The sequence below is a fragment of the Callospermophilus lateralis genome, chromosome 11 (assembly GCF_048772815.1).
Source record: "Callospermophilus lateralis isolate mCalLat2 chromosome 11, mCalLat2.hap1, whole genome shotgun sequence".
NCBI classification, from domain to species: domain Eukaryota; kingdom Metazoa; phylum Chordata; class Mammalia; order Rodentia; family Sciuridae; genus Callospermophilus; species Callospermophilus lateralis.
In genome coordinates, this window is record NC_135315.1 from 13989719 (window position 1) to 14014323 (window position 24605).

At 35.2% G+C, this 24605-nt stretch overlaps 1 protein-coding gene across 14 annotated transcripts in view; it reads left to right on the forward strand.

Moving 5' to 3' along the window:
* Bptf (bromodomain PHD finger transcription factor) overlaps positions 1-24605 on the forward strand; it is a 132655-nt gene that overhangs the window by 69453 nt on the left and 38597 nt on the right. For all 14 annotated transcript variants that reach the window (XM_076871612.2, XM_076871611.2, XM_076871615.2 and 11 more), the window contains 7 exons: positions 119-474; positions 945-1076; positions 12989-13118; positions 13500-13638; positions 16087-16266; positions 17346-19656; positions 24071-24195. In XM_076871612.2, the coding sequence (XP_076727727.2) occupies positions 119-474; positions 945-1076; positions 12989-13118; positions 13500-13638; positions 16087-16266; positions 17346-19656; positions 24071-24195 (3373 nt within the window). The remainder of the gene's footprint in view (positions 1-118; positions 475-944; positions 1077-12988; positions 13119-13499; positions 13639-16086; positions 16267-17345; positions 19657-24070; positions 24196-24605) is intronic.

Sequence of the window (24605 nt, forward strand, 5' to 3'; positions counted from 1 at the left end):
TCATAAGAGGCACCTTAACTCATTAAAATATTTGGTTACACTTATTAAAAGGCAGTTGACAAGACAAAATTTGCATCTCTGCTATGAATAACGAAGTTTTTAAAATTTTCTTGTTCAGGTACTAGTAGTTAACTCTCAAGGAGAAATTTCACGGTTGAGCACCAAAAAGGAAGTGGTCATGAAAGGAAATATCAACAATTATTTCAAACTGGGTCAAGAAGGGAAGTATCGCGTCTACCACAATCAGTACTCCACCAATTCATTTGCTTTGAATAAGCACCAGCACAGGGAAGACCATGATAAGAGAAGGCATCTTGCACATAAGTTCTGTCTGACTCCAGCAGGAGAGTTCAAATGGAATGGTTCTGTCCATGGGTCCAAAGTTCTTACCATATCTACTCTGAGACTGACCATCACCCAATTAGAAAACAACATCCCTTCATCTTTTCTTCATCCCAATTGGGCTTCACACAGGTAAAGGATACTAAGGTTAATTTTTTACTATAAATTACAAAACACTTTTAAAGTGATTGCTATGCCTTAAAATGTCATTGCCAGAGAATTAAATGAAGTCGGTTTGGTCAGACAGTAAGGAAGCTAGAGGCATGGGTGTACTTGTAACTTGCTGAATCAGCACTAGCGTTTGTATGATTATTTTAGGAACCAGTCTTTATCCCTAGAAATCAAGTGGAGTCCAGTCATTTCTGGTGGAGGCCATCAAGTCCAGAACATTGTAGAAGGACAAAGAATTGTGAGGACTAAATGATCTGAAATTCCTTCTAATGTTTAAAATGTGATTCTGTGAGCTTGAAACTTCCAGTTGTAGTATGTTTTTATCTCCACCTTGAAACCTTACTCACATGCACTGTAAGATGGAGTCACCATACATTATGCTTTTAACTTTAAGATCAACCAAATGAAATAATTTTTCTTCTGAAATATAGGGCAAATTGGATCAAGGCAGTTCAGATGTGTAGCAAACCCAGAGAATTTGCATTGGCTTTAGCTATTTTGGAGTGTGCAGTTAAACCAGTTGTGATGCTACCAATATGGCGGGAATCCTTAGGACATACCAGGTGAGTGAACTCTGACCCTTGTGAATGATGAATATTGGATATTATTCTGGAAGTACTTATTGATTAAGAATGAAAGTTCATGTGGTTAAGAGTCTTACTAAAGATGTCACACTTCTTGGCCTCCATTAATTCTAATTTGTGATACAGGATTGTAATAAAGATCAAAAGAGATCACATATGGAAATTATAAATTTTTTTTAAATACTTTCATTCATTTATTTATTTTTATGTGGTGCTGAAGATTGAACCCAGTGCCTCACACATGGAAGGCAAGCACTCTGTCACTGAGCCATAATCCCAGCCCAAATTATAAATATTTTTTTAAAGTAAAAAGTATTTTTTTTTAATAGGAAGAACATTCGTGTTTTTTGAGTGTCTGTTCTAGAATGTTCCAGTTACTGTTCTAAGGATCTGCCTTACACTCTTTTTTAGACTTGAATGACTGAAAATCTTATAGCTTCCAAGTAGACCCAAAACTGTGTGACTTGGATAGATAAATTCTGAAACTTGAATTTGTTTAGCACAGATAGACTTACACAGAATAAAACTTTAGTCTTCAGAAGGTTATTACAAATTTAATATATACTTTTAATAAATATAAATATAAAATATTTTTTTGCATTAAAAATGCAAATATTATTCAAGAGTATAATCAAAAAATAAGAATCATTCTACCTTCCCCATTCCTCTATGGAGTTCATGTAATTTTTATTTTTTGTGGTAGTGGGGATTGAACACTGAGCCATACCCCAGTCCCCCGCCTACCTTTTAAATTTTACTTTAAGAGAAAGTCTTGCTAAACTGTTGAGGCTGGCCTTGAAATTTTAATCCTTCTCCCAAATTGCTGGGATTACAAGTATGCTCCACTGTGTCCAGCACCCTATAATTTTTAAAATATAAATATGTTTTGCATTACTTTCTACATTTGTTGTATTTTATAATGAATCTGTTTTTAAGTAATTTTTTACCTACTGAACATTTTCATCTGCCAAAAGCTGCTTCCAGTTTTCTTTAGTGATTTCCCCACATAATCTTATTGCTGTTCCTGTCTTCCTCCTGCCTTTTTCCTTCCCATTTGGAATATAATTGCTGCTATTTGTAGCGTCCCCCACAAATGAATGGACTCAGTTTTCCCTAGCTACTGAAAAACAAGGTTAAACTAAGGTGCTGCAGAATTGTGCACTATGGGACAGGAGAGATGAGTGGGTGGCATGCTTCTGCTGTACTGTTTCTAGCCCTCTTTTATCAAGGTTGAGCCAGGAAAGAGAGTAACTGGGAGGCAGTGCTCTCTGTTTCTGTTGCTCCTTCTTACATTTACCTTCAGCCTTTCCCCAAACTGTTCTCTAGAAAAAGTGACCATCCTGAAACTTGTGTTGGTGCTTCAAGAACTATGATAATTGTTACTAAGTAAACCTTCCATTATTAGATGTAGTTTAAAATCACTAAATCATACCTTTTACTTATTTTTTTTTTCAAGTGCTGAACATTATAGTGGAAGATGGAATTCAGACTTTTTAATCCAGGTGTTTTTTTTTTTTTTCCTCCTTACTTTGTCAATACAAGTGACTGGTCTCAAAATGTTCTTTAGACTTATGCTCTTGAATTGTATTAGTGTAAAATCTGGTAATATTTTTTAATAATTATCGTTTATTATAATGTTAAGGGGAAATGAAATAGAATACTCTAATTAAATTTCTTTAAAAATTAGGGACCACGATTTAAGAAAATTAGAAATTAATAACAGGACTTCTGCTTTTGGCAATGGTATGGTTAACTAAATAGGTAACAAATTTATAAAACTGGATCCTCAAGAAATTCAAACTAATATTTTATTCAAAACGATTTTGAGGTATGGTACTGGGGATTGAATCCAGGGGCACTTAACCACTGGGCCATATCCTCAGCATATTTTCTATATTATTTAGAGACAGGGTCTTACTGAGTTGCTAAGTGCCTCACTGAGTTGCTGAGGCTGACTTTGAACTTGCAGCCCTCTTGCCTCAACCTCCCAGGTTGCTGGGATTACAGGCATGTGCCATTACGCCCAGCTCAAAAAGATTTTTTATTGTGATAATTAATAAAAAGCTTTGAAAGCAGTCTAACAGTAATAATATTTTTAAAATATTCATATGGGGCTGGGGATGTGGCTCAAGCGGTAGCGCGCTCGCCTGGCATGCGTGCGGCCCGGGTTCGATCCTCAGCACCACATACAAACAAAGATGTTGTGTCCGCCGATAACTAAAAAATAAATATTAAAATTCTCTCTCTCTCTCTCTCTCTCTCTCTCTCCCTCTCTCCCTCTCCCTCTCTCCCTCTCTCCCTCTCTCTTTAAAAAAAAAATTCATAAATTATTGGGTTGGGAATATAGCTCAGTTGGTAGAGTTCTACCAACAAGGCCCTAGGTTCTAATCCACAACACCACATAGACACACACACACCACCTAAAAAATAAAAATAAATTATCTTTGTGAAGAAATTTTTGTTGAGAAACATTAAATAATACAGAAAAAGTAGAAAACTTTCTCTTGTTTATGTACAGTGTCTTGACAACTTTAGGTTTTCTCCTATTAATATATAAATTGATTTTAATAACATTAAAAGTTTTAGTTGGGTTTTCTGTAGAATTGATGATACCAAAAAAACCAATAAGTGAAAAGGCAAATTTTAAAGACCAGGTGGGAGGGACTTGTTCTGCAAGGTAACTAGACTTCTTCTTTATTTTTTTTAAAATATATTTTAAAAATATATTTTTAGTTGTTCATAGACCTTTATTTTATTTATTTGTATATGGTTTTGAGAATTGAACCCAGTGCCTCACACATGGTAGGCAAGTACTCTACCACTGAGCCACAATTCCAGCCCCCTACAAGACTTCTTTTAAAGCTATAATAATGCAGTGGTATAGACGCAACGATAAACATAGACCAATGGTACAGCATAAAAAGAGTCCAGAATCAGACCAACCCATACATGAAAATGTAACACACGATTGAAGTAGCATTGACAGAGGATGAATATTCAGGGAAAGGTGAGGGGCAACAAGTTATCCGTGTTGGTGGAAAATTGGGTTCCGTGTTTTATACCACAAAGAAGTCAATTCCAGATGAGCAAATCTTAAATGTGAAAAAGCAAAACTTTAACAAAACTCCAAAGAGAAATTATAGAACATTTTCATTATAATCCTGGAAGAAACTCCCTGTTTGTTTCTCCCCGAAACCTGTTTCTTTTCCCCTTCTTCCTTTTTCCCTTCCTTCCTTGTTTTTATTTCCTGATACCCTTTCTTTCCTTCTATACTTATTCCTTTTCATGTTTTTTTCTCTCCTGACTCATTCATTATCTCCTGTGATATATATAAGGCAGACATTTCTTGAATTTACAAGCATGTTGCCAGATGAGAATGAGTGTGCAAGAGTGTGTATGTCTGTATACACTACAAGTGGGTTCCTATGTTTAATAAATGATACAACTGTAAGATTCTGTGTAACATAAGGTGTAATGTATAATAATAAAAGTGAAGCCACAGGCAGTGGTACATACATGTAACCCCTGCAATTTGGGAGGCTGAGGCAGGAGGATCATAAGTTCAACGCCAGCATCAGCAACTTAGTAAGGCCCTAAGCAACTTAGCAAGACTCTGTCTTAGAAAGTAAAAAAGGCTGGAGATGTGGCTCACTGGTTAAGTGCTCTTGGGTTCAATCCTCAATTATGTCCCCCGTTCCCAGCCCCCCTCCCTCCAAAAAAAAAAAAGAACATCTGTGAATTAACCACCGAATTTAAAAATAAGGACATTACCATGATTGCATCTGGTTTTCACTCACATTATCTTATTTCTCCCGAGAAAACCACTGTTTTAGGGCAAGGGGAGGGGTGATTGAACCTAGGGTCTTGTATATGCTAGGCAAGCACTCTACTGTTGAACTACATCCCTAGTTCTTTGTATTTTATTTTGAGACAGGGTGTTTCAAACTTGCCCTCGCTGGTTTCAAATTTGTGATCCTCCTGCATGAGCCCCCTAAGTAGGCAGGATTATAGGCATGGACCACCACACCAGCTAGATAACCACAACCTTAAAGTTTGTGTTTTATTATATGATTCCTTTATAGCAGTAGCTTGTTTTTTGTTGGATTTGGGCTGCTTGTATTATCCTAAAAGTCTGGGTCATGGACTGGTTGAATATATTTTTGTTTTTATTGTAATTAGTAGTATCTACAATATATTAAAGAACTCTTACACTTCAATAATATGAAAATCATGAAGCCATTTAGTAGGGGGAAAAAGACTAAAAATATAAATATAATTTACTCAAGAAGAGACACAAATAGCCAAGAAGGCTGAAAAGGTACTTAACTTTCATGGTAAGTTGGGAAATGCACATCAAAACCATAGGCTACTGTTCCACATCCATCAAATTGTCAAACTTTTAAAGAAAGAGTATATTAAGAAAGAGGTGACATAAGAGGAAGACAGCTCTAATACACTCTAATACAACCCTAATACAGATCAGTAGTATAATGAGTGGTGTAAAAAGTTAAGTTTGGTGAAAAAGTTAATGCAATTTTTGTATTTAATATCATGGAGGAACTATATTACATGTTTACACAAGGACACATGTTAGATGAGTGTTCCTTAGAATTTTATACTTAATGGTAAAATTTGAAAATAATCCCCAAATAGCCATCATTAGGCAAATTTAAATTTTGACATTGTCTTATAATGGATTACTATGTACCTGCAAAAGTCAAATTAGAGCAACAATTGTAATGAAATTGGATCTGTAAATATGGAAGAAAGTGAAAAGAGTTCTTTCACTAAAAATATGTAGCAAAATGAAATTAAACCTCTATCTCTCACCCTGAACAAATCAACTCAAAGTAGATCAAAGACTGAGGCACTAGAACAGAGACCCTGCGCCTAATAGAAGAAAAAATAAGTGCAAATCTTCAGTCTAGGATCTGACTTCCTTAACGAGACTCCTAAGGGACATGAAGTAAAATCAAGAATCAATAAATGGGATGGATTCAAATTAGAAAGCTTTTTAGCAAAGGAAATAATCAATAATATGAGAGCCAACAGATTGGGAGAAAATCTTTACCACATGCACCTCCTATAAAGCATTAATTTCTAGGATATACAAAGAACTCAGAATACTTAACACCAAAAAAACAAATAACCCAATCAATAAATGGACCAAGGAACTGAACAGACACTTCACAGAAGAAATATAGTCGATCAACAAATATATAGTGTTCAACATCTCTAGCAATTAGAGAAATGCATTTCATCTAATGAGATTAATGAGATTTCACCTCACTCCTGTTAGAATGGCAATCATCAAAAAAAAAAAAAAAAAGAATGACAATCATCAAGAATATAGGTGACAATAAATGTTGGCGAGGATGTGGGGAAAAAGGTACACTCATACATTGCTGGTGGGACTGCAAATTGGTGCAACCACTTTGGAAAGCAGTATGGAGATTCCTCAGATAACTGGGAATGGAACCGCCATTTGACCCAGCTATTGCACTCCTTGGTTTATACCCAAAGGACTTAAAATCAGCATACTACAGTAATTCAGCTACGTCAATGTTTATAGCAACTCAATTCACCATAGCCAAACTATGAAACCAGCCTAGGGTCCTTCAGTAGATGAATGGATAAAGAAAATGTGGTATTTTCTTTATCCATTTAGTGGAATAATATTCAGTGAAATATTATTCAGCTTTAAAAAAGTGAAATTATGGCATTTGCCAGTAAATGGATGGAGTTGCAGAATATCATACTAAGGAAAATAAGCCAGTCTCTAAAAACCAAAGGCCAATGTTTTCCTTAATATGCAGATGCTAATTCACAGTAAGACATGCAGGGTCTGGGTGGGGCACTAGAGAAGAATAACATTACCTTAGATTAGACGGAGGGAAGGAGAGGGGGTGTAGGGATAGGAAAGATAGTAGAATAAAACAGACATTATTACTTAATGTATATATGTGACTGCATGACCAATATGATTCTAAAACGTGTACTTGGAAAAATGAAAAATTATCTGTGATGATATATCAAAGTGCATAAATGCATGTCATGTATAACTAATTAAAACAAATAAAAATTAATAAAAATACTTGTAGTTTGATATTATTTGTTTAAAGCATGTATGCTAATATATTACAATATTATTGAGGGAATGTAGATATTTATGGTTAATGTTTTAAGAAATTCAAGGGCTGTGTGCTTGAAGCTTAAGAAATAATACTTAAGTAAAATATGATCAAGAAGTCATTATGAAAACTAAAACAATTTTGATTTGGATGTTAATGAAAGCTACATATATTGAAATTTGTAGGATGCAATTAAAAAGTTCCTAGAGGAAATTGGTTGTCCTCAGTGTTTGTATTAAAGAAGAAAAACTGCAAATTAGTTAGTGAGGAATACATCTATCTCAAAGAGGCAATGTAAAGGAAAGAAATGTTGAAGATAAGGACAGATTTAATGAAATAACAAACATACATACCTTAGATGTTTAAAATTATAATTCACAAACTTCTGATAAGATTATCAAGGAAAATTAAAAAGGAAAGCCAAAAAACTCAAATGACTGATATCAAGAATAAAGAAAGGAACCTACTAACCAATATTTCTGATTCTCTAGTACTAGCACTGGGGATTTTAAAGCTCTTACAGGTCCTCTGACAAAATAGCCAGGCTTCCTACATTCATAGAAAAAGCAGTCACCTTGCTTTACTTGGGGTTGGAGGGGGAGTAGGAAAGGAGATGCTATGGTGATCTGTCTTTAGACAGTAGGTTATGGGCCACACTTAGAAAAAGGATTTCTGGTTATATTACTGCATCTGTGATTGTTTAATTAAGTTGTTTGAAATTCAGGAATCAGAAAATTTAAAGTTTTATACCAAAATAGAAAATGAGGGGAATCTTGTAGATCATAATTTCTATTAGTATATAAAATGACAAACAAACTATGGTGCATACCTGTAATTTTAGTGACTTGGGAGGCTGAGGCAGAAGAATTGCAGATTGCAATTTAGTAAGACACTGTCTCAAAATAAAAAGAGTTGGGGACTCATGATGTAACTTGGTTGTAAAGTATCCCTAGGTTCAAAACTCAATACTCACCTCCCAAAAAAAGATAGGAAAAAAACTTGATAAAAAGAAGTAGGCAGGGGCTGGGATTATAGCTCAGTGGTAGAACACTTGCTTAGCATGTGTGAGGCACTGGGTTCAATCTGCAGCACCACATTACATAAATAAATAAATAAATAAATAAAATTTTAAAAAGACAAATAGAAAATTATGACCCTGTTTCCTTTATTAATATTTATCAGTGATGAATAACTAATAAATAGATGTGTACATAGGAAATCTTAAATAAAATATTAGCAAATATACTCAGGAAGAAATTAAAAGAATAGAAACGTGGATTCTTTCTAGGCATGGTTAACGTGGTCTAATATTAGATTAATATTTGAGAAGTCAAAGAAAGAAAAATTTATGATCAGTTCATTAGATGCCAGAAAAGTTTTGGTTTTGTCAGTTCATTATCAATTATTGTTGTTTTTTAAAGCTTAAATAATAATATAAAGTCTTTTTTTTTTTTTAATGGTAAAGATTTATTTCAAACTAAATCATTTTCCTTCTCTCTGCAACCTTTGAAGCATTCCCCTTATGGTGGAACAAAATAAAGATGCCTATTACTATATGTCTTTAAAATCTTAATTTTTTGATTCATGTAGATGGATAGCATGCCTTTTTATTTTTTTGTTTTTATGTGGCGCTAAGGATTGACCCCAGTGCCTCACATGTGCTAGGCAAGCACTTTGCCACTGAACTACAGCCCCAGCCCCCCCCACCCCTTTCAGTTCTCATTTATTTATTTATTTGTTTGTTTATTTTTTGCGGTGCTGGGGATTGAACCAAGGACCTTGTACATGCAAGGCAAGCACTCTACCGACTGAGCTACATCCCCAGCCCCTTTACTATATTTTGACTTTAACTAAAAACAATAGCCAGTGCAAGTTGCCAAGAGATATATGTAAACATTGCCAAGATATAGGCTCAGTTATTATAATTATGTACTTAGGAAATCCCCTCATGGCTGAAATTCTATCAGAAACAATATGAAAATTAAATAAGATTTGTGGCATACTAAATAAAAAGCTTTCATGTAAACAAACAATAACCATGTAAAAAACACCAGGGGCCTTACTTCTGAGTTAAAATAACAAATTAGATAAACACATTTAATTCTGTTCCTCGCTGACTTCCATCAAAGCGGGCAAAGGGCTGATAATGGAGCTGTTTTACACTGCAGTCAGCCAGGTACTGTGATTGTGGTGGGCCCTGTGTCTTCCTGGACATGCTTATGACTTTGCCCTCTAACTCACCAAAAAAGTTCTTATAAACTTTTGTTAAAACTACAGACAGACTGTGTGACACAGGAAGAAGGTCATATTTTATTGGAAAATCTTTGTAGTGACAATATTTCTCTTGCTCATGCAACTAGTTTTATGCTTGCTACTGAGTTTTCAAAAGCCAAACTTTTTCACTATTTGGGATATACACACAGGTAGTAAAACCGAGAGGAGATAAACAAGGGAATATTTAACACAAAAGTTGAAGTAGTAATTGCCAAGGGTTAGGAAACACAAGCTTTTGATACATTGCTTATTGGTAAAGTTCAATTTTTTAACTTTGTTGCATTTTATATATTTAAAAAATCTTGAGTGAAAAGATGCCAGCAATAACCAATTAAGCTGCCAAACTCCTAGGAATAAATATTCAGGACTTGCATAAAACAATCCTTAAAATTTGTCTAAAGTCTTAAAGAATACTTTGCCTTGTGAAGAGGATTTGCCCTCCTGAGACTGTGGGAGGCTTGACCAAAATGATATTAATAGTTCATCTAGAAAAATTAATGTGTAAGAATAGCCTTAGGAAAATGGATATTAAGAATAGGTGTTAGAGCATATTTTGAAACTAATCAAAATAATCCTGCTAAAGGAGGATGGGAGTGGAATAGATTAGGAAATTCAGAGAAACAGATTTAAATGCATGTGGGAATTTAGCAAGTGGTAGAAATCAAAGAGGGCATGTTTGGGGAAAATGTCACTTAGATCCTGCCTTAGCAAAAACGTTCAGATTGATGAAGATTTAAAAAAAAAAAAAAAAGAAAGAAAAAGAAAAAAGAAAAAAAGAAAAAAAAATCAAAACTCTAAAACAAAGAAAATTGGAATACAAAAGCATGAATTAATTTATATTTTTGTTGTGATACTTTCTTTTTAAACAGATAAAAACCCCAGATGGCATACAGGAGAAAAGTGGATACATGTATTTAAAATTCTGTGTGGAAAAATATTATAATCATATTCAAAAGACAGATGAAAAACTGAGGAAAAATATTTGCACCACAAATGGAAAATGTCCTTAATTGACAAAAGACCTTTTATAAATGAAAAGGACTAATAGTCCAGTACAGACAGGACAAAGGAATTGAACAGGCATTGTGCAGAAAAATAAATATGAAAGGCCAGTAGACATAAAAATGATTACTTCTCTCATAATTAAAGAACCATGGGATAGCATATTTTACTACTCATTTGGGCTAACAATTTGGAAGGTTGATACTAACTCAGCTCGTATGGATGTGCGGGACAACAGGTTGTCCTTGTAATGAAAGGGAGGCTGGAATGCACAGTTCTGAGGAGCAGTTTGGCACTGTCTCAGCATGTTAAGTGCAAGAATTTTTGGTCTCAGTCATCCCATCACTAATGAACCTAGAGGGATATTCCCCAAGTTTACCATGAAAGATATGCTATAAAAAATGTTGTATGCAGTAGTTTTAGTATAATAACAGAACAGAATCCTGGGCACTGCATGGATACCAGGAGTGAAGTTGATGCTCAGTCCATTCCTTGGACTCAGTCCATTCCAGCTCTCAGATGACTGTGTGGATGAGGATGGACAGTCTGCCATCCAGTGCGCCCACCAGAATGGAGTGGCTGCTGAAGCCTGCATGTTACCAGTCTGATAGAACGTCCTTTCTGTGACCTCCAGGCTACCAGTAGTGACAAAGATTTCTTCCTAACAAACAGGACTGAAGTCCTACCAAGCTCCCCTGTGATTCTGCCTCTTCCCATAAGGATCATCTTGATAGCAGTGATTTTTTTTTTTTTAACTGAAAAAAAGAATAGAATTTTCTCAGGGACAGTCAACATCACAGATTAGCTGTAATAACTATAATAAAATCTGTTTGTTATTAGCTGTTTTAGCTATCACACTTAACAGCTTGCCTCAGTAAAGTATAAATCATTTGAATTTGAGGATAGAAACCAAAGGCCCCAGAGTGTCATGGTGCTAGCATTTTCCACACAGTGCTCCATTCCAGGCCTCTCTCAGAAGATGGCTCGGTTATTATGGTGGACCTGGCCTTTCAGAGGTGGAAGAAGCCAAGGTAACAAAAACTCTGGAAAGTACTATTGGGTTCTGGCATTGGCACTCAGGGCATCCACCATGCTATGCCTCTGGAGCTTGTTTCACACCTGGTTCTGAGAGTGTTGGTGAATAGATGGTATTTGAGTAGGTGAGTTAGTTGTTACTGAGAAACTACCACCTTTCCCCTCTAGCCATTATGTTAGGAGAACCTGGAGGGGCCTTATGGAGAATGTTCTCTATTATAGTTGTGTGCAGTCAATAGTCATGAACTCTCAATCTGGGGGAACTATGTACTGAGGTCCTATGATCATAGGAACACAAAGACTTCTTAAAAAAAGGAGAAGGAAGGAGGGCAGGGAGAAAAAGGAAGAGAAATAGGGAATGTTTGATGTAAAATGAAGATAAAATGAATTCAGTTTTCCCCTCCTTCTTGCACCACTACACCAAGTTGACAAAAGGCCTCTATTCTTTCCCACGTAGGTGTGCGTGAGAAATTTGCTTCCTCTGGTTTGATTGGGATAAAAAGCAGTTTTGCCACGTGGAGCTCTTAGAGGCAAAAGCTCCTCTCTTTGTAGATTTTGGTTCATGTCTGTTTACGAGCAGTATTCCCACTCATGAAAATCTAGGCTAATCACCTAAATGTAGACTCCCACACAGGCCTGCACGTTACTGGTAGGTGCATAGGTGCCTGTTTTCTTGCCTGATAAAAGGGGGTGGCTGTGCCATTTGCCTCATGATTGATTGAGTTCATTGTGGACCTTCTTTCCTGATTCCTCCTGTCATCCAAAAGGGGGCGCCCCATGGACCTCTTTTTCTGTGGATATAGTAAACCAGAACTCTCTGTTAGTGGATCCTGTGAAGACTTTAAAATCTCCAGTGCTAGTTGATTAAAAACAAAAGCTTTTGGATTTGTTGGACTTTGTGGGAAGGAAAAAAACACTGAAAATATACTTTCATAGTGAACTAATTCAGTAAGATATAGTTTCTCCTTGCAACAGCATAATTTTTTAGTTCTTTTAAAAAGATCTTTTACTCTGAAAGATCTTCTAGTATAATTATTCACTGATTATAAAGTAGTTGTGTGTGTTCTAGCAGTATCCTGTGTGTAAATGCACAATAAACTATGTAAAAGGTAAAAGATTTACAAGATCTTAAGAGAAACCTGAGTGTGCATGATGGACTATATAAAGGGATACATAAATGATATATGCATGAAATCTTTCTAGAATAAAACAGAAGTCTTTCTTTCAGGAAGGTATATGAAAAAGATAGCCATTTTTGCCATTTTCTATTCTGACTTTTCCTGTTACAAAATTCTACATCTATTTATTTTTGTCAGTTGGCATTGGGTTTGTGGGATTACAACTAACCACTCTTTGGTTTTGTGCCTAATTTTCAGTATAGTGTTTTTTACCTTTTTTATTTTCTTCAAAGTTAAGTGTATTTCTGTTTTTGTATCTATGTGTTTTTAGGTTACATAGAATGACATCAATTGAAAGAGAAGAAAAGGAGAAAGTAAAAAAAAAAGAGAAAAAACAAGAAGAGGAAGAAACAATGCAGCAAGCTACATGGGTAAAATATACATTTCCAGTTAAACATCAGGTAATTTTAAAAAGTGTTAGCCACCATTTTTGAGACCTTTATTTTACAACTTCAAATAACTTATAATTTTCACTTCTCACATAACCTTTTAATTAATACAGTTGCGATGAAGTACATCTTTTTGATAATTTTATAAGCATAGATTCCTCTTACTAAAAAGTGTTTGAGACCAATTTGTTGAAACTGCTATTAAAAAAAAAAAAACTAAAACTTTGTTCAAAGTTTGCATTTTAGAAATAATTGTAAGTTCTTTTATAAAAATCTCTGATTCCCAGTGAAAATTAAGTTGATTGATAAATTCTGTTTGCCTGAATCTTGTTTGATAATGTCTAATGCCACACATGTTATGTTGTTTGATTAACTTGTTTTCATTTATACCAGGTTTGGAAACAAAAAGGAGAGGAGTATAGAGTAACAGGATATGGTGGCTGGAGCTGGATTAGTAAAACTCATGTTTATAGGTTTGTTCCTAAATTGCCTGGCAATACTAATGTGAATTATAGGAAGTCATTAGAAGGAAGTAAGTAACTGAGTCTTTTAATATTTATGTTTAATATGAAAATTTTAAATACTTAGTTTCTTTTACTAATAAAAATTATATTTTTTTCTGAATAACCACATTTGAGGGCTGGGGATGTGGCTCAAGTGGTAGTGTGCTCGCCTGGCATGCGTGCGGCCCAGGTTCGATCCTCAGCACCACATACAAACAAAGATGTCGTGTCTAAACCAAAAAAAAGTATATATTAAAAGAATTCTCTCTCACTCTTTCTTTAAAAAAAAAAAAAAACCCACATTTGATTTGTATTATTTTTTTATAAACTGATAGTATATTGGCCATATTTTGGATAAAAGCATTTTTCTGAAACTTCTGATAGTATGTGCAAAATTACTGTTGTCGCTTACTAATTAGAAACTCTTAAATTTAAGAAATTATCTATATTCACAGGATTTTGGTATCTAGAATTGCAGTTAAAGAAATACTATACAAAGGGGCTGGGATTATAGCTCAGTGGTAAAATGTTTGCCTAACATGTGCGAGGCACTGAGTTCGATCCTCAGCACCACATAAAATTAAATAAAATAAAGGTATTGTGGCTAATTACAACTAAAACAAATTTTAAACAAAGATGAAATGCTATATAAACAATTATTTATTTTTTTGAAACCACAGTCACTTAATTATAGTATTGCTTTTCTAAAATATTAAACTCAATTCTGGCTGACTTCTGGAGGAGTCACATATCTGGTAACCTCAGCATTATTGTACAATGCAAACCTAGAAAGGAAGTGATCAAGTCTCCTATCACAGTCATATAAATGAGCTTTGTTTTTGATTTACTATTGGCTAACAAACTTTAGCATTTAGAATCACAGATTAGAGATAGACTTTCCTTTTCAAAGACTAAATGACACACCAGTGTTAACATAGGCAGAAAGTGGTAAATCCCTGACCAGATCCTGTGACTCTTGGCTTCTGTAGCCCTGTTTACTGTCTGCCATGCAGTCTCTTCCCTTTGTTACCTAAGTGATTTTCAAGAACCACTGTGCTAACTACATATTATAATCTGCTGATTTACGTTATGATGTGTTCTTCCCTGTGAAACCTATATGTAGTGCACAATAGTGTATACTTACCTAATTAATCAATTTGGCTTCTTTGTGAATGGCTGTGATGAAACCTGGACTGGTAGATTTGTGCTATTGTTAATATAGAAAAGTTAATATTGGTTTATCTTTGAATAGGAAAAATACATACTTTATAAGTATCATTGGAATTTATTTTGTCAGGTCTAGTAGTATCTTGGAAATTGCTCAATGAAATTCTATTTGATAAATAGCAATAGTCAATACTCAGTTATATTATTATCAAATTATATCCATTATAATAAGTTCCAGCAGATTATTGCAAGACTCTTTTATTACCATTTTTGTTGTTCTAGTTATCTACTTAGGACTCAAAATCTAGAGAGCTCTTTAATTGTGTCTGAACTGGTTTGATACACATATAGTAAAATACAGATGATCAATGTACAGATTATTTATTCTTTTGCAGATTTACTTTATATCTACTTAGTATAAGATTTCTCATATTCAGATGCCAGACTTTATTTAGTCTGGTACCAAGTTGATTTTTTTTTTTTTTTTTTTTTTTTGTGCCATATAGGGTTTGAACCCAGAGCCTTGTGCATGCTACACCCCTAGCCTAGCAAGTTGGGTCTTTTTGAGCCTTTCTTCCCAGGTGGTAGCAGGGAATAAAGCAGCAGTGCATACTGCCCCTGGCTCTGGGCTTAACTACGAAATAGAAATCATAGTGGAGGCAATAGCAACCACCAATTAATGATGGCAGAACTGCCTGTTGCTATAGTAATAGCTAACCATGTCTGATTGGGTGATGGAGGCACATTTATGTTGAAAAACAGAGAAATGCACTTTGGGAAACTTTTGACTTGGCCCCTCAAGACCAGAGTGTTAGATGTGTTTGGTTGGATGTTATTCTCTGACCTCTGGCGTCACTTTAAAAATGGGCATTTATATTGCACAACATTTTTTAATCTTAGTAAAGATTAGATTTGAGATACTATTCATGTTAAATAGATTTTTTTTTTTTTTTAAATATGATGCTGGATATAGAACACGGGGCCTCACACATGCCAGGCAGGGACTCTCTCACTAAACTGTATCACCAGCCCATGAAGATCTTCAATGCAAGAAAAAAATCCAAACATTTATAGTTGTCTATTTTAAATACCAAGGTTCTTACAACTTGTAGAAGGGGCTACTACTGGCTTGTTTAAAAATTTTTTTGAGCAACTTAATGTAAAAAATTATAATGTAATTTTAGCTTTTTTGTTTTAGTGAAATATAGCTTACTGGAAAATACTTGGTTATTTCTATTAAACTGTATACATTAAAGTAAATTTCTAATATTGGAAATAATTGTAATTGACATAAATGTGGTTCTTTTTAGCCAAAAATAGCATGGATGAAAATATGGATGAATCAGATAAAAGGAAAAGTCCACGAAGTCCAAAAAAAATTAAAGCAGACCCGGATTCTGAGAAAGCTGAAGTAAAAGATGGAGATGCTGCAAAAGGAACAGACCAAAGTGAAATGGAGATCTCAAAGAGTACTGAAAAGAAGGACCAAGGTAAAGAGAGGCCAAGTGGAGGGCAGCCTCAGTGTGGTGAGAGTGCAGGGCATCAGATTCACACTACAGTGTGTCTGTGTGATAGGGTAACAGCTTTATTGAAACATAATTTATACATTTTAGAGTTCCCCCTATTGAAATGTAACTACAGTGGTTTTAGTATGTTTCCAGAGTAGTTCAACCATTACCACATCAATTTTAGAACATTTTCATCACCTGGAAAGGAAGTCTCATACTCACCAGCAGTCACTTCCCAGTCCTTTCTCAGATGTGCCCAGCTCACCAATCTATTTCTGTCTCTGTGGATTTGACTGTTTGGGACATTTCACTTAGGTGGAATCAGATAATATGCTTTCCTTTATGACTGGCTGCTTTAACTTAAAATATTTTCAAGGTTCATCCATTTTGTAGTATATTTTAGTACTTTATTTCCAAATAAATATTACATTGGATTGATTGGCCACATTTTGTTTATCCAGTCATTGCCTGATGGACTTTGGACTGTTTCCACTTTTTAGCTATTATGAATAATGCTGCTAATGAAATTCATGTACAAGTATTTTTGTAGAAATACCTAGGAGTAAAATTATTGAATCATATGGTAACTCATGTTTACCTCGGAGTGGAATTGCTGAATCCTATGGTAACTCATGTTTACCTTTTGAAAAACTAGTCTTTTGTTAAAAGTAGTTTTTAAAAAAACTATATGAGCTAGACAGTGCATGCATCTAAAGATACTTAACTATAAAGTACAAAATCTTCCACTAGTTTGTGCAATAGCATATCACATACTAAGTAATTTTCCATTATAGCATTCCATCTTTTAGATACTAAGAATCAGAATATTTGGATAATTGTAAATTTGTGAATTTAGAAATATATATTTTATGTGTTTTTTTAACCTTTTATAAAGTTTAGCCCTGTTCATATTTTAATCATGTATCGAGAGCTTTGAAATATTTACTATTTAAAAGCCCTGATGTGAAAAGAAGAAAAACAGGTCCTTTTAAAAATAACAGTCTCATACATTCCTCGTTTTAGAGTAGAAATTACACTTATTAAATGTCTTTATTTCACAGATGTTAAAGAACTTTTATATTCTGACATTGATAAATCCTTCAAGGAAGAACCAATGGAAATAGATGATGATGTGAAAACAGAGTCCCAAATAAATTGTCAGGAAAGTTCTCAATTAGATGTGGTCAATGTCAGTGAGGGTTTCCATCTAAGGACTAGTTACAAAAAGAAAATAAAATCATCCAAACTAGATGGACTTCTTGAAAGGAGAATTAAACAGTTTACACTGGAAGAAAAACAACGCCATGAAAAAATGAAGTTGGAGGGCGGAATGAAGGGCCCAGGAAAGTCTTCTCAAAGTTCTTTGAAAAGTCTTTCTGAGTCACCAGTAATAACAAAAGCAAAAGAAGGGTGTCATAGTGACTTGCTTAGACAAGAACAGAGCCCCGGTGTAGGTCATGATACAGCAGAGGACTGGACTCAGGGGTGCTCACAAAGTGATTCCTCCGTTCTTGGAATCAGTGATCCTAGTCTTAACAGAGACAAACGTCATCCAAAAGATCAGGCGTTAGATGATGTCTCCAGTCAGAGTCCCAGGATGAACTATCACAAACAAAATTCTATTGAAAATGACATAGATGAGAATGTCTCTGAACCTTCCAGTAAAGGCCAGGAACTTGGTAAGATTCAAACAAAAGGAAGTGATGTTTTCATTGATGACTCTAAACCAGCCAGTACAGATGATATTGATACTTTGATCTATAAGAACAAAAAACCACTCATACAGGGGGATAATGACACCATCGTTTCATCTTCCAAGAGTGCTCTACTTCCATCGGTACCTAAGAGTACTAGTGACCGAGATGCCCCATCTCTGTCAAAAGCATCGGACTTTGATGGGAAACTAGGATGTGACTCTGAATATAATAGCACTTTGGAAAATAGTTCTGATACTATGTCTATTCAAGATAGCAGTGAAGAAGATATGATTGTTCAAAATAGCAATGAAGGTGTTTCTGAACAGTTCATAACTCCAGAACAAGGTAATGAAAGCTTGGAGTCATTGAAATGTGAGTTTGTTTCTGATAAGTCCACTGGAAACTGTGATGACAGGCTGCAGGGTAAGGTAACTGAAACAAATGGTAAAAAAACAAGTCAACAGCACAAGTTAGAGGAGAGGCCAGTTAATAAATGTATTGATCAAATAAATCTAAAAAATATCACTGACAAAAGGAATAGTGAAAGTCGAGAGTCTGAAAAGAAAAGCCAGAAAGCAAGCACATTTCAAATAAATGGAAAAGATAATAAACCTAAGGTATGTTTGAAAGGTGAATGTTTGAAAGAAGTCTCCGAAAGTAAAATCATAAGTGGTAATGTTGAACCAAAGGTTAATAATATAAATAAAATAGTTCCTGAAAATGATATTAAGTCATTAACTGTTAAACAGTCAGGAGTAAAGCCATTCATTAATGGTGATATTATTATGGAAGATTTTAATGAAAAAAATAATTCAGATACAAAGTCACATGTACTGAGTTCTTCAGCTGGTGCAGGTAATTACCAAGATAGCCTTGAGGCGCTACCATCATCAACCAAAGAGTCTGACAGTACAGAGCCCCCCTCGCCTCTACCATCTTGTCCTGGAAGCAGTTCATTTAATCAGGTAGAAGATATGGAAATCGAAGCCTCAGAAGTTAAGAAGGTTACTCCATCACCTATCACATCTGAAGAGGAATCTAACCTCAGTAGTGATTTTATTGATGAAAATGGTCTGCCCTCCAACAAAGATGAAAATGTTAATGGAGAATCTAAAAGAAAAACAGTCATCACAGAAGTTACCACTATGACATCCACAGTGGCCACAGAGTCAAAAACCGTAATCAAGGTAGCAAAAGGTGATAAGCAAACTGTAGTCTCTTCTACAGAAAATTGTGCCAAGTCCACTGTCACAACCACCACGACAGTAACAAAGCTATCCACCCCCTCCACTGGCAGCAGTGTGGACATCATCTCTGTAAAGGAGCAAAGCAAAACTGTGGTCACCACGACAGTGACAGACTCACTGACCACTGCAGGAGGCACACTGGTAACATCCATGACTGTGAGCAAAGAGTACTCCACAAGAGACAAGGTGAAACTGATGAAATTTTCAAGACCGAAGAAAACTCGCTCAGGTACAGCTCTACCATCCTATAGAAAGTTTATTACCAAGAGCAGCAAGAAGAGCATATTTGTTTTGCCTAATGATGACTTAAAAAAGTTGGCAAGAAAAGGAGGAATCCGAGAAGTCCCTTATTTTAATTATAATGCTAAACCTGCCTTGGACATATGGCCGTATCCTTCTCCTAGACCAACCTTTGGTATCACATGGAGGTATGTGCTTTAGAATGTATTTGGGGGAGGGACAAAGGTTTAAAAAAATTATCTCAAAAAAGTATCTCATTTTCTAACAAAATGAGATAATAGAGATAAGATAGGGAAGCATCTGTTTAGTGACTAAAGTTAGTAACTGGAAGTAAAACATAGGAAACTTCCAACTCAGCCAGCTTACGTAGGTAATAACTTTACTAAGGAAAAAATGTTTAAAAAATTAAAATGTAAGGGAATTCTTTAACACGACTTTTAGTTTTAACTTTCACATGACAAAAAGAACATGTTGAACCTGGTTGTTTTTGTGTCTAACTTTGCAAGTTATTGCCATATTGTTTACTCTTGAACAAGATAACCACAGAATTGGATAATCACTACCTTTCTGGAATGTTTGTATTGTATAGGTGATTCATGGAAACCTAAGACATAAGGAAACATGAATATAAATTGTATAAAGTTCATCATAATGTGGAAATCTTCCTAATGTAGTTTATTTGCATGATAAACATGTTTGGAGTTCTGCTATTTATATGAGAAAAAGTACATCCTGCTATTCCTTAGGAAAGTTTGAAACCCAGAAATGGTTCTAATTTAAAAATTTCTGGGCACTTCAGGTATGGGACACAAATCATAAGTATATAGTATTGGCAGTTATAAAGTCATGTAGTTTTTATATTGGGAAGAGATCTAGAAATTCTTTTATAGATGTGTGATGATTTGTCTCTGACTCCAGAAGGGCAGCATTAGGAATTAGTGCCTGGTTTTCCTAAATCCCATTCTAGTATTTTATCTCCTGTTATCTCACATTTCACATATTTGTCCTTTTTCGTGTCTTTTTTTCTTATCTTTTCAATCTTATAATTGAGAAGGATGGAACGTAAACATTGGAAACAGAAGTGTGTGGGAAATATACTTGAGGAAATCAGGATTGATCTTAGTAGCTATTAGATTTTGCTAGATTCCTGAAATTATTATTTCAGCAAGTTACTAAGCAGATTTCATTTCTGTGTCTTTTTTATATGTTTCCAATTTCTTTAAAATTACACTTTTTTGTGTCCTTTATTTTACAGTCAGCTAGTATCAGAAAAGACCAAAAAAGAATGTAAATAAGTGCTCTCTATAAAGGAATTAACTTACTAATACAAGCAGTCTTAGTTTGTATGACCAAGTTTTTTATAACTCATCTTTTGATTTGAAATAAAATATCATCACTCCATTACACATTCAATAGAGACAGCTGAAAAGTACAATTTCTCTGCAGGGCCTGCAATGAAGGATTTGCAGAATCCTGCAGGGAATCAAGGAACTCTTCATTACAGTTCATGGATTTGTAGGATTACTCTGCACTTTTCTGCTTTCTTCATTGAGAGCGGTCCCAAAATGTATCCTTGACTGTCCTGCAGGTAACTTCTTTCCCACTGGAAAAGTTACTGTGTACAAATAGTTTAATTAAAATGACCTGGCAGTTGCGGAGGCTGGCCTTTCTGCTCTTTTCTATTCTGAAGTGGAAGGTAGGCTCAACTGGGAAGCGCTTTTCTCTGAACTATGGAGAAGAAATAGTCACCAATCCTAATCATGTGGCGCTCAGGGCCCTTCTCTGCACAGCTGGGTTTCAGGAGCCTTATATTATGTTTTAATATGCGTTGTGACACAATTTGTATCTGTGTAGTTATTTTCTCATCTTTTTCTTTAGTATAAGGAAATACCTTCCTGTACATTTTTTATAAATAATTGCCTTCAAATATATGCTAACATCTTAATTCGCTGTAATTGGGACAAACATAATCCCTACTGTCTAATGGAGGCATGGGTACATATGTAAGTTATTCTTGATTTTAGAATGCAATTTTTAAAAAGTCACTTTCAAAACCATGCATGTGAAATGCACTTTTATACTAACACTTGAATCAAATATGTTTGTTGCTTAGAGTAGGAGCTAAGAATGCCAACGGTGCATGTATGATTTGTGTTTATTTAATGTTAAGGCTGAACAGTATGAGAGAAGGAAAACTTGTCTCATAAATGCTATAGAGCCTCCTCTTCCCCTCACCCTGTCCATTCCCTTATTTCCTTTTCCCCAGGTCCTGACTTTGTATTTTGTTAAAACTTTTGAGCTGCTAGTTGTCCTCCACAATGCTGCCAGATGCATCTTCTTGAAATGCCGGTCTGTCCCACGAATATTCTGAGTGAGCCGAGGGACTTGCTGACTATTGCAGGGAGAAGAGGGAAAGCCTCTGTCACCTGTAGATCATACCTGTGGGGAGTACTTCCCTTTACATAGTAGTGGAGCCCTGAACATTGTCTTTTAATGCTCTTCCTTAAACCTTCAGTCTGGCTCAGCACATTCTGGTTTCTGCCTTCCTCTTACATGCCAGTGTCACCTCTTTCTGCATCTCCATACCCCCTCCTGAGCCATAATATATTGGATGTGGTGTCTGGGAAGAAGTGTGTGCTCTTGCACTTTCCTCTTTAGTGTTAGGTGTGCCCGTTGCCTTCAGTCAGCCCCATACCCTTAACTTGTCCTGGGAGAAGCCAGCAAATTGCTGACTTGACTGAACCCAGTCAGATGTCCCTCCCTTGTACTTCCTCTCTACAGCTCCTGAGAACACAGGGACAGATTAGAGTTCACTTCTGTGTCACCAGTTCCTTTCACATAGTCCAACACCTAGAAGGCACTCAAGCTTTTTATTTATTTTTTCATTCTGGGCATCAAACCCAGGCCCTGGCATGGGTTAAGCAAGTGCTCTGCCACAGAGCTTAGCTCTGTCAGCTATTTTTTGAATGAGTGATTGAACAAGCAGGCTGATGATCCACGAGGTGTGTTTCTCTCTTGATGTTAAAGCCATTTTAAAATAGGGATGCTTTGAAGGTATTATTTAGCCATAGAAAGCTAGTGGGGAAAGAAAGAGAATAAGTGTGAACTTTTCTTCCCATAGAAGTGTTCATTTGCTTTCTTCCATGAGAACATAGTTCCTCAGAGATTTTTATAGGGTATGGTCTGAAAGTGACAGACATTTTCCCCCTCTCAGAACATCCCTGCACTAGCTAACATTCCCCTCATGATTTAAGGAAGGGATGATCTGTCCAGCTTAGAAGAGTCACAGGGTAAGGCTGAGACAGGAGGATTGTAGGTTCAAAGCCAACCTCAGCAATGGCGAGGCACTAAGTAACTCAGTAAGACCCTCTCTAAATAAAAATACAAAAAAATGCTAGGGATGTGGCTCAGTGGTCGAGTACCCCCGATTCAATCCATAGTAACCCCCCCCCAAAAAAAAGATTCACAGAATGATAAGAAGTTGAAAAAATAATGGGATCTGTACGCAGAGATGGGAAATTAGAAAGCTGTAGAACTTTCCCTTTCTTACATTGTTTGTTTTTCCAACTAATGATAACAGTAGAAAATATTGCCTTTTCAAATGCTAAGCTGTCTGAAAATTTACTGACTACCTCTGTTAGTGGGAGGAAATTATTTTCATTTTATAGGCTTCCTATACACTGCAGTCAACCAATATATTTATTTACATAGTGTGAAAATGTTCAAAGACTATTTAATTATCTAGAGATCCTGATGGAGAATTGAATGAAGAATTTAATGCAGGATTGCATTAAAGCATTTCATGGTAAACTGCATTTTAGGGCATGATATTCATTTCGGTTGTAATTTCATTTTGAAATACGTCCTTTGTGTTAAAAATTTTCAACAACACCATACATAATGTTTAGGAGAAAGTATGGATGTAGATTCCTTTTTCTTCTGATTAGTAACTAATATGTTTTGTTCTTTTTCTAATGATGTTTTATTTTTTATGGGGTCCCCAAACTGTACTAACTTTGTTAAAATGTTATTAGCATTTGGAGTATTCATCATACTGTACTTTGTGTTCTGAAGAATCACTATTTGGATACAAAATTTTCTTTCCATTTGGGAAGGTCTTACTAGATTTTTCAAAGGGTTTTTACTTTTGTTTTGCTTTTTTGAGAAAATGTAAATAAATTAAATATTTTTGTTTCAACAAAAATCTAATTAGTCATGATTTTATCCTTCAAAACTTCTGTTACATTTAGTAACAGTTACTGATTTTTCTCTATTTGCTCTTCATACTTTTTCTAACATTTTGGAATTAATTTATGAAATCTTCATAAATCATTGATATGTCAACCTTCCAATGAAACATGCGATGCCCTCTTTACATGTTTATATGGCATTTAAAATTGTTGGATACATGTTATTCCTTGGAACAAAAGTTCTTCTTTTAAGGGACATGTAATGCCACAGTCTTATAAAACCACATTATAAATACAAAAGTCATAATAAGGACAAAACCCACAATCCTTCAGTTTGTAGAGAGAGGGGAGTGTTTGTGTTGTTGGTGTGTGTATGTGTATATATGTAGTTTTACTTGGGTTGTTCTTGCAGGTATAGACTTCAGACTGTTAAGTCCTTAGCAGGAGTGAGCCTGATGTTACGGTTACTGTGGGCCAGTTTGAGATGGGATGACATGGCAGCCAAGGCACCTCCAGGAGGAGGGACTACACGGACAGGTAAAGGGGTTTACTTAAGTTCAAAAGATAAAACCACTTGACCATTCCCTGAATTTTAAGCATCTCTGTTATTTATAAAAATACAGATTTTATGGCACCTGTCATAAAATCCCAGGGGCCAGGAGGAAAGGTCATATTATAAGGTGAGTCATCATAGGTGAACCATTCTAATTTCAAAATGATATTTATTATTGTAGAGTATAAGTCATTTAAACTGAAACTTCTGGACCCTGTGCTTGTTGGTTTGGTTCTAGTGTTTTTATTATGCTGACTGAGCATTACCACCCATCATTAAGCTATACCCAAAAGTATATAAAAATTCTCCATGTAGATGAATCTTAGTATTACTGCAGTCTAGGAGTGATGCTGTAGTCAGTAATTAATCAAATGTTTCTGAAAGTTTATTCCAT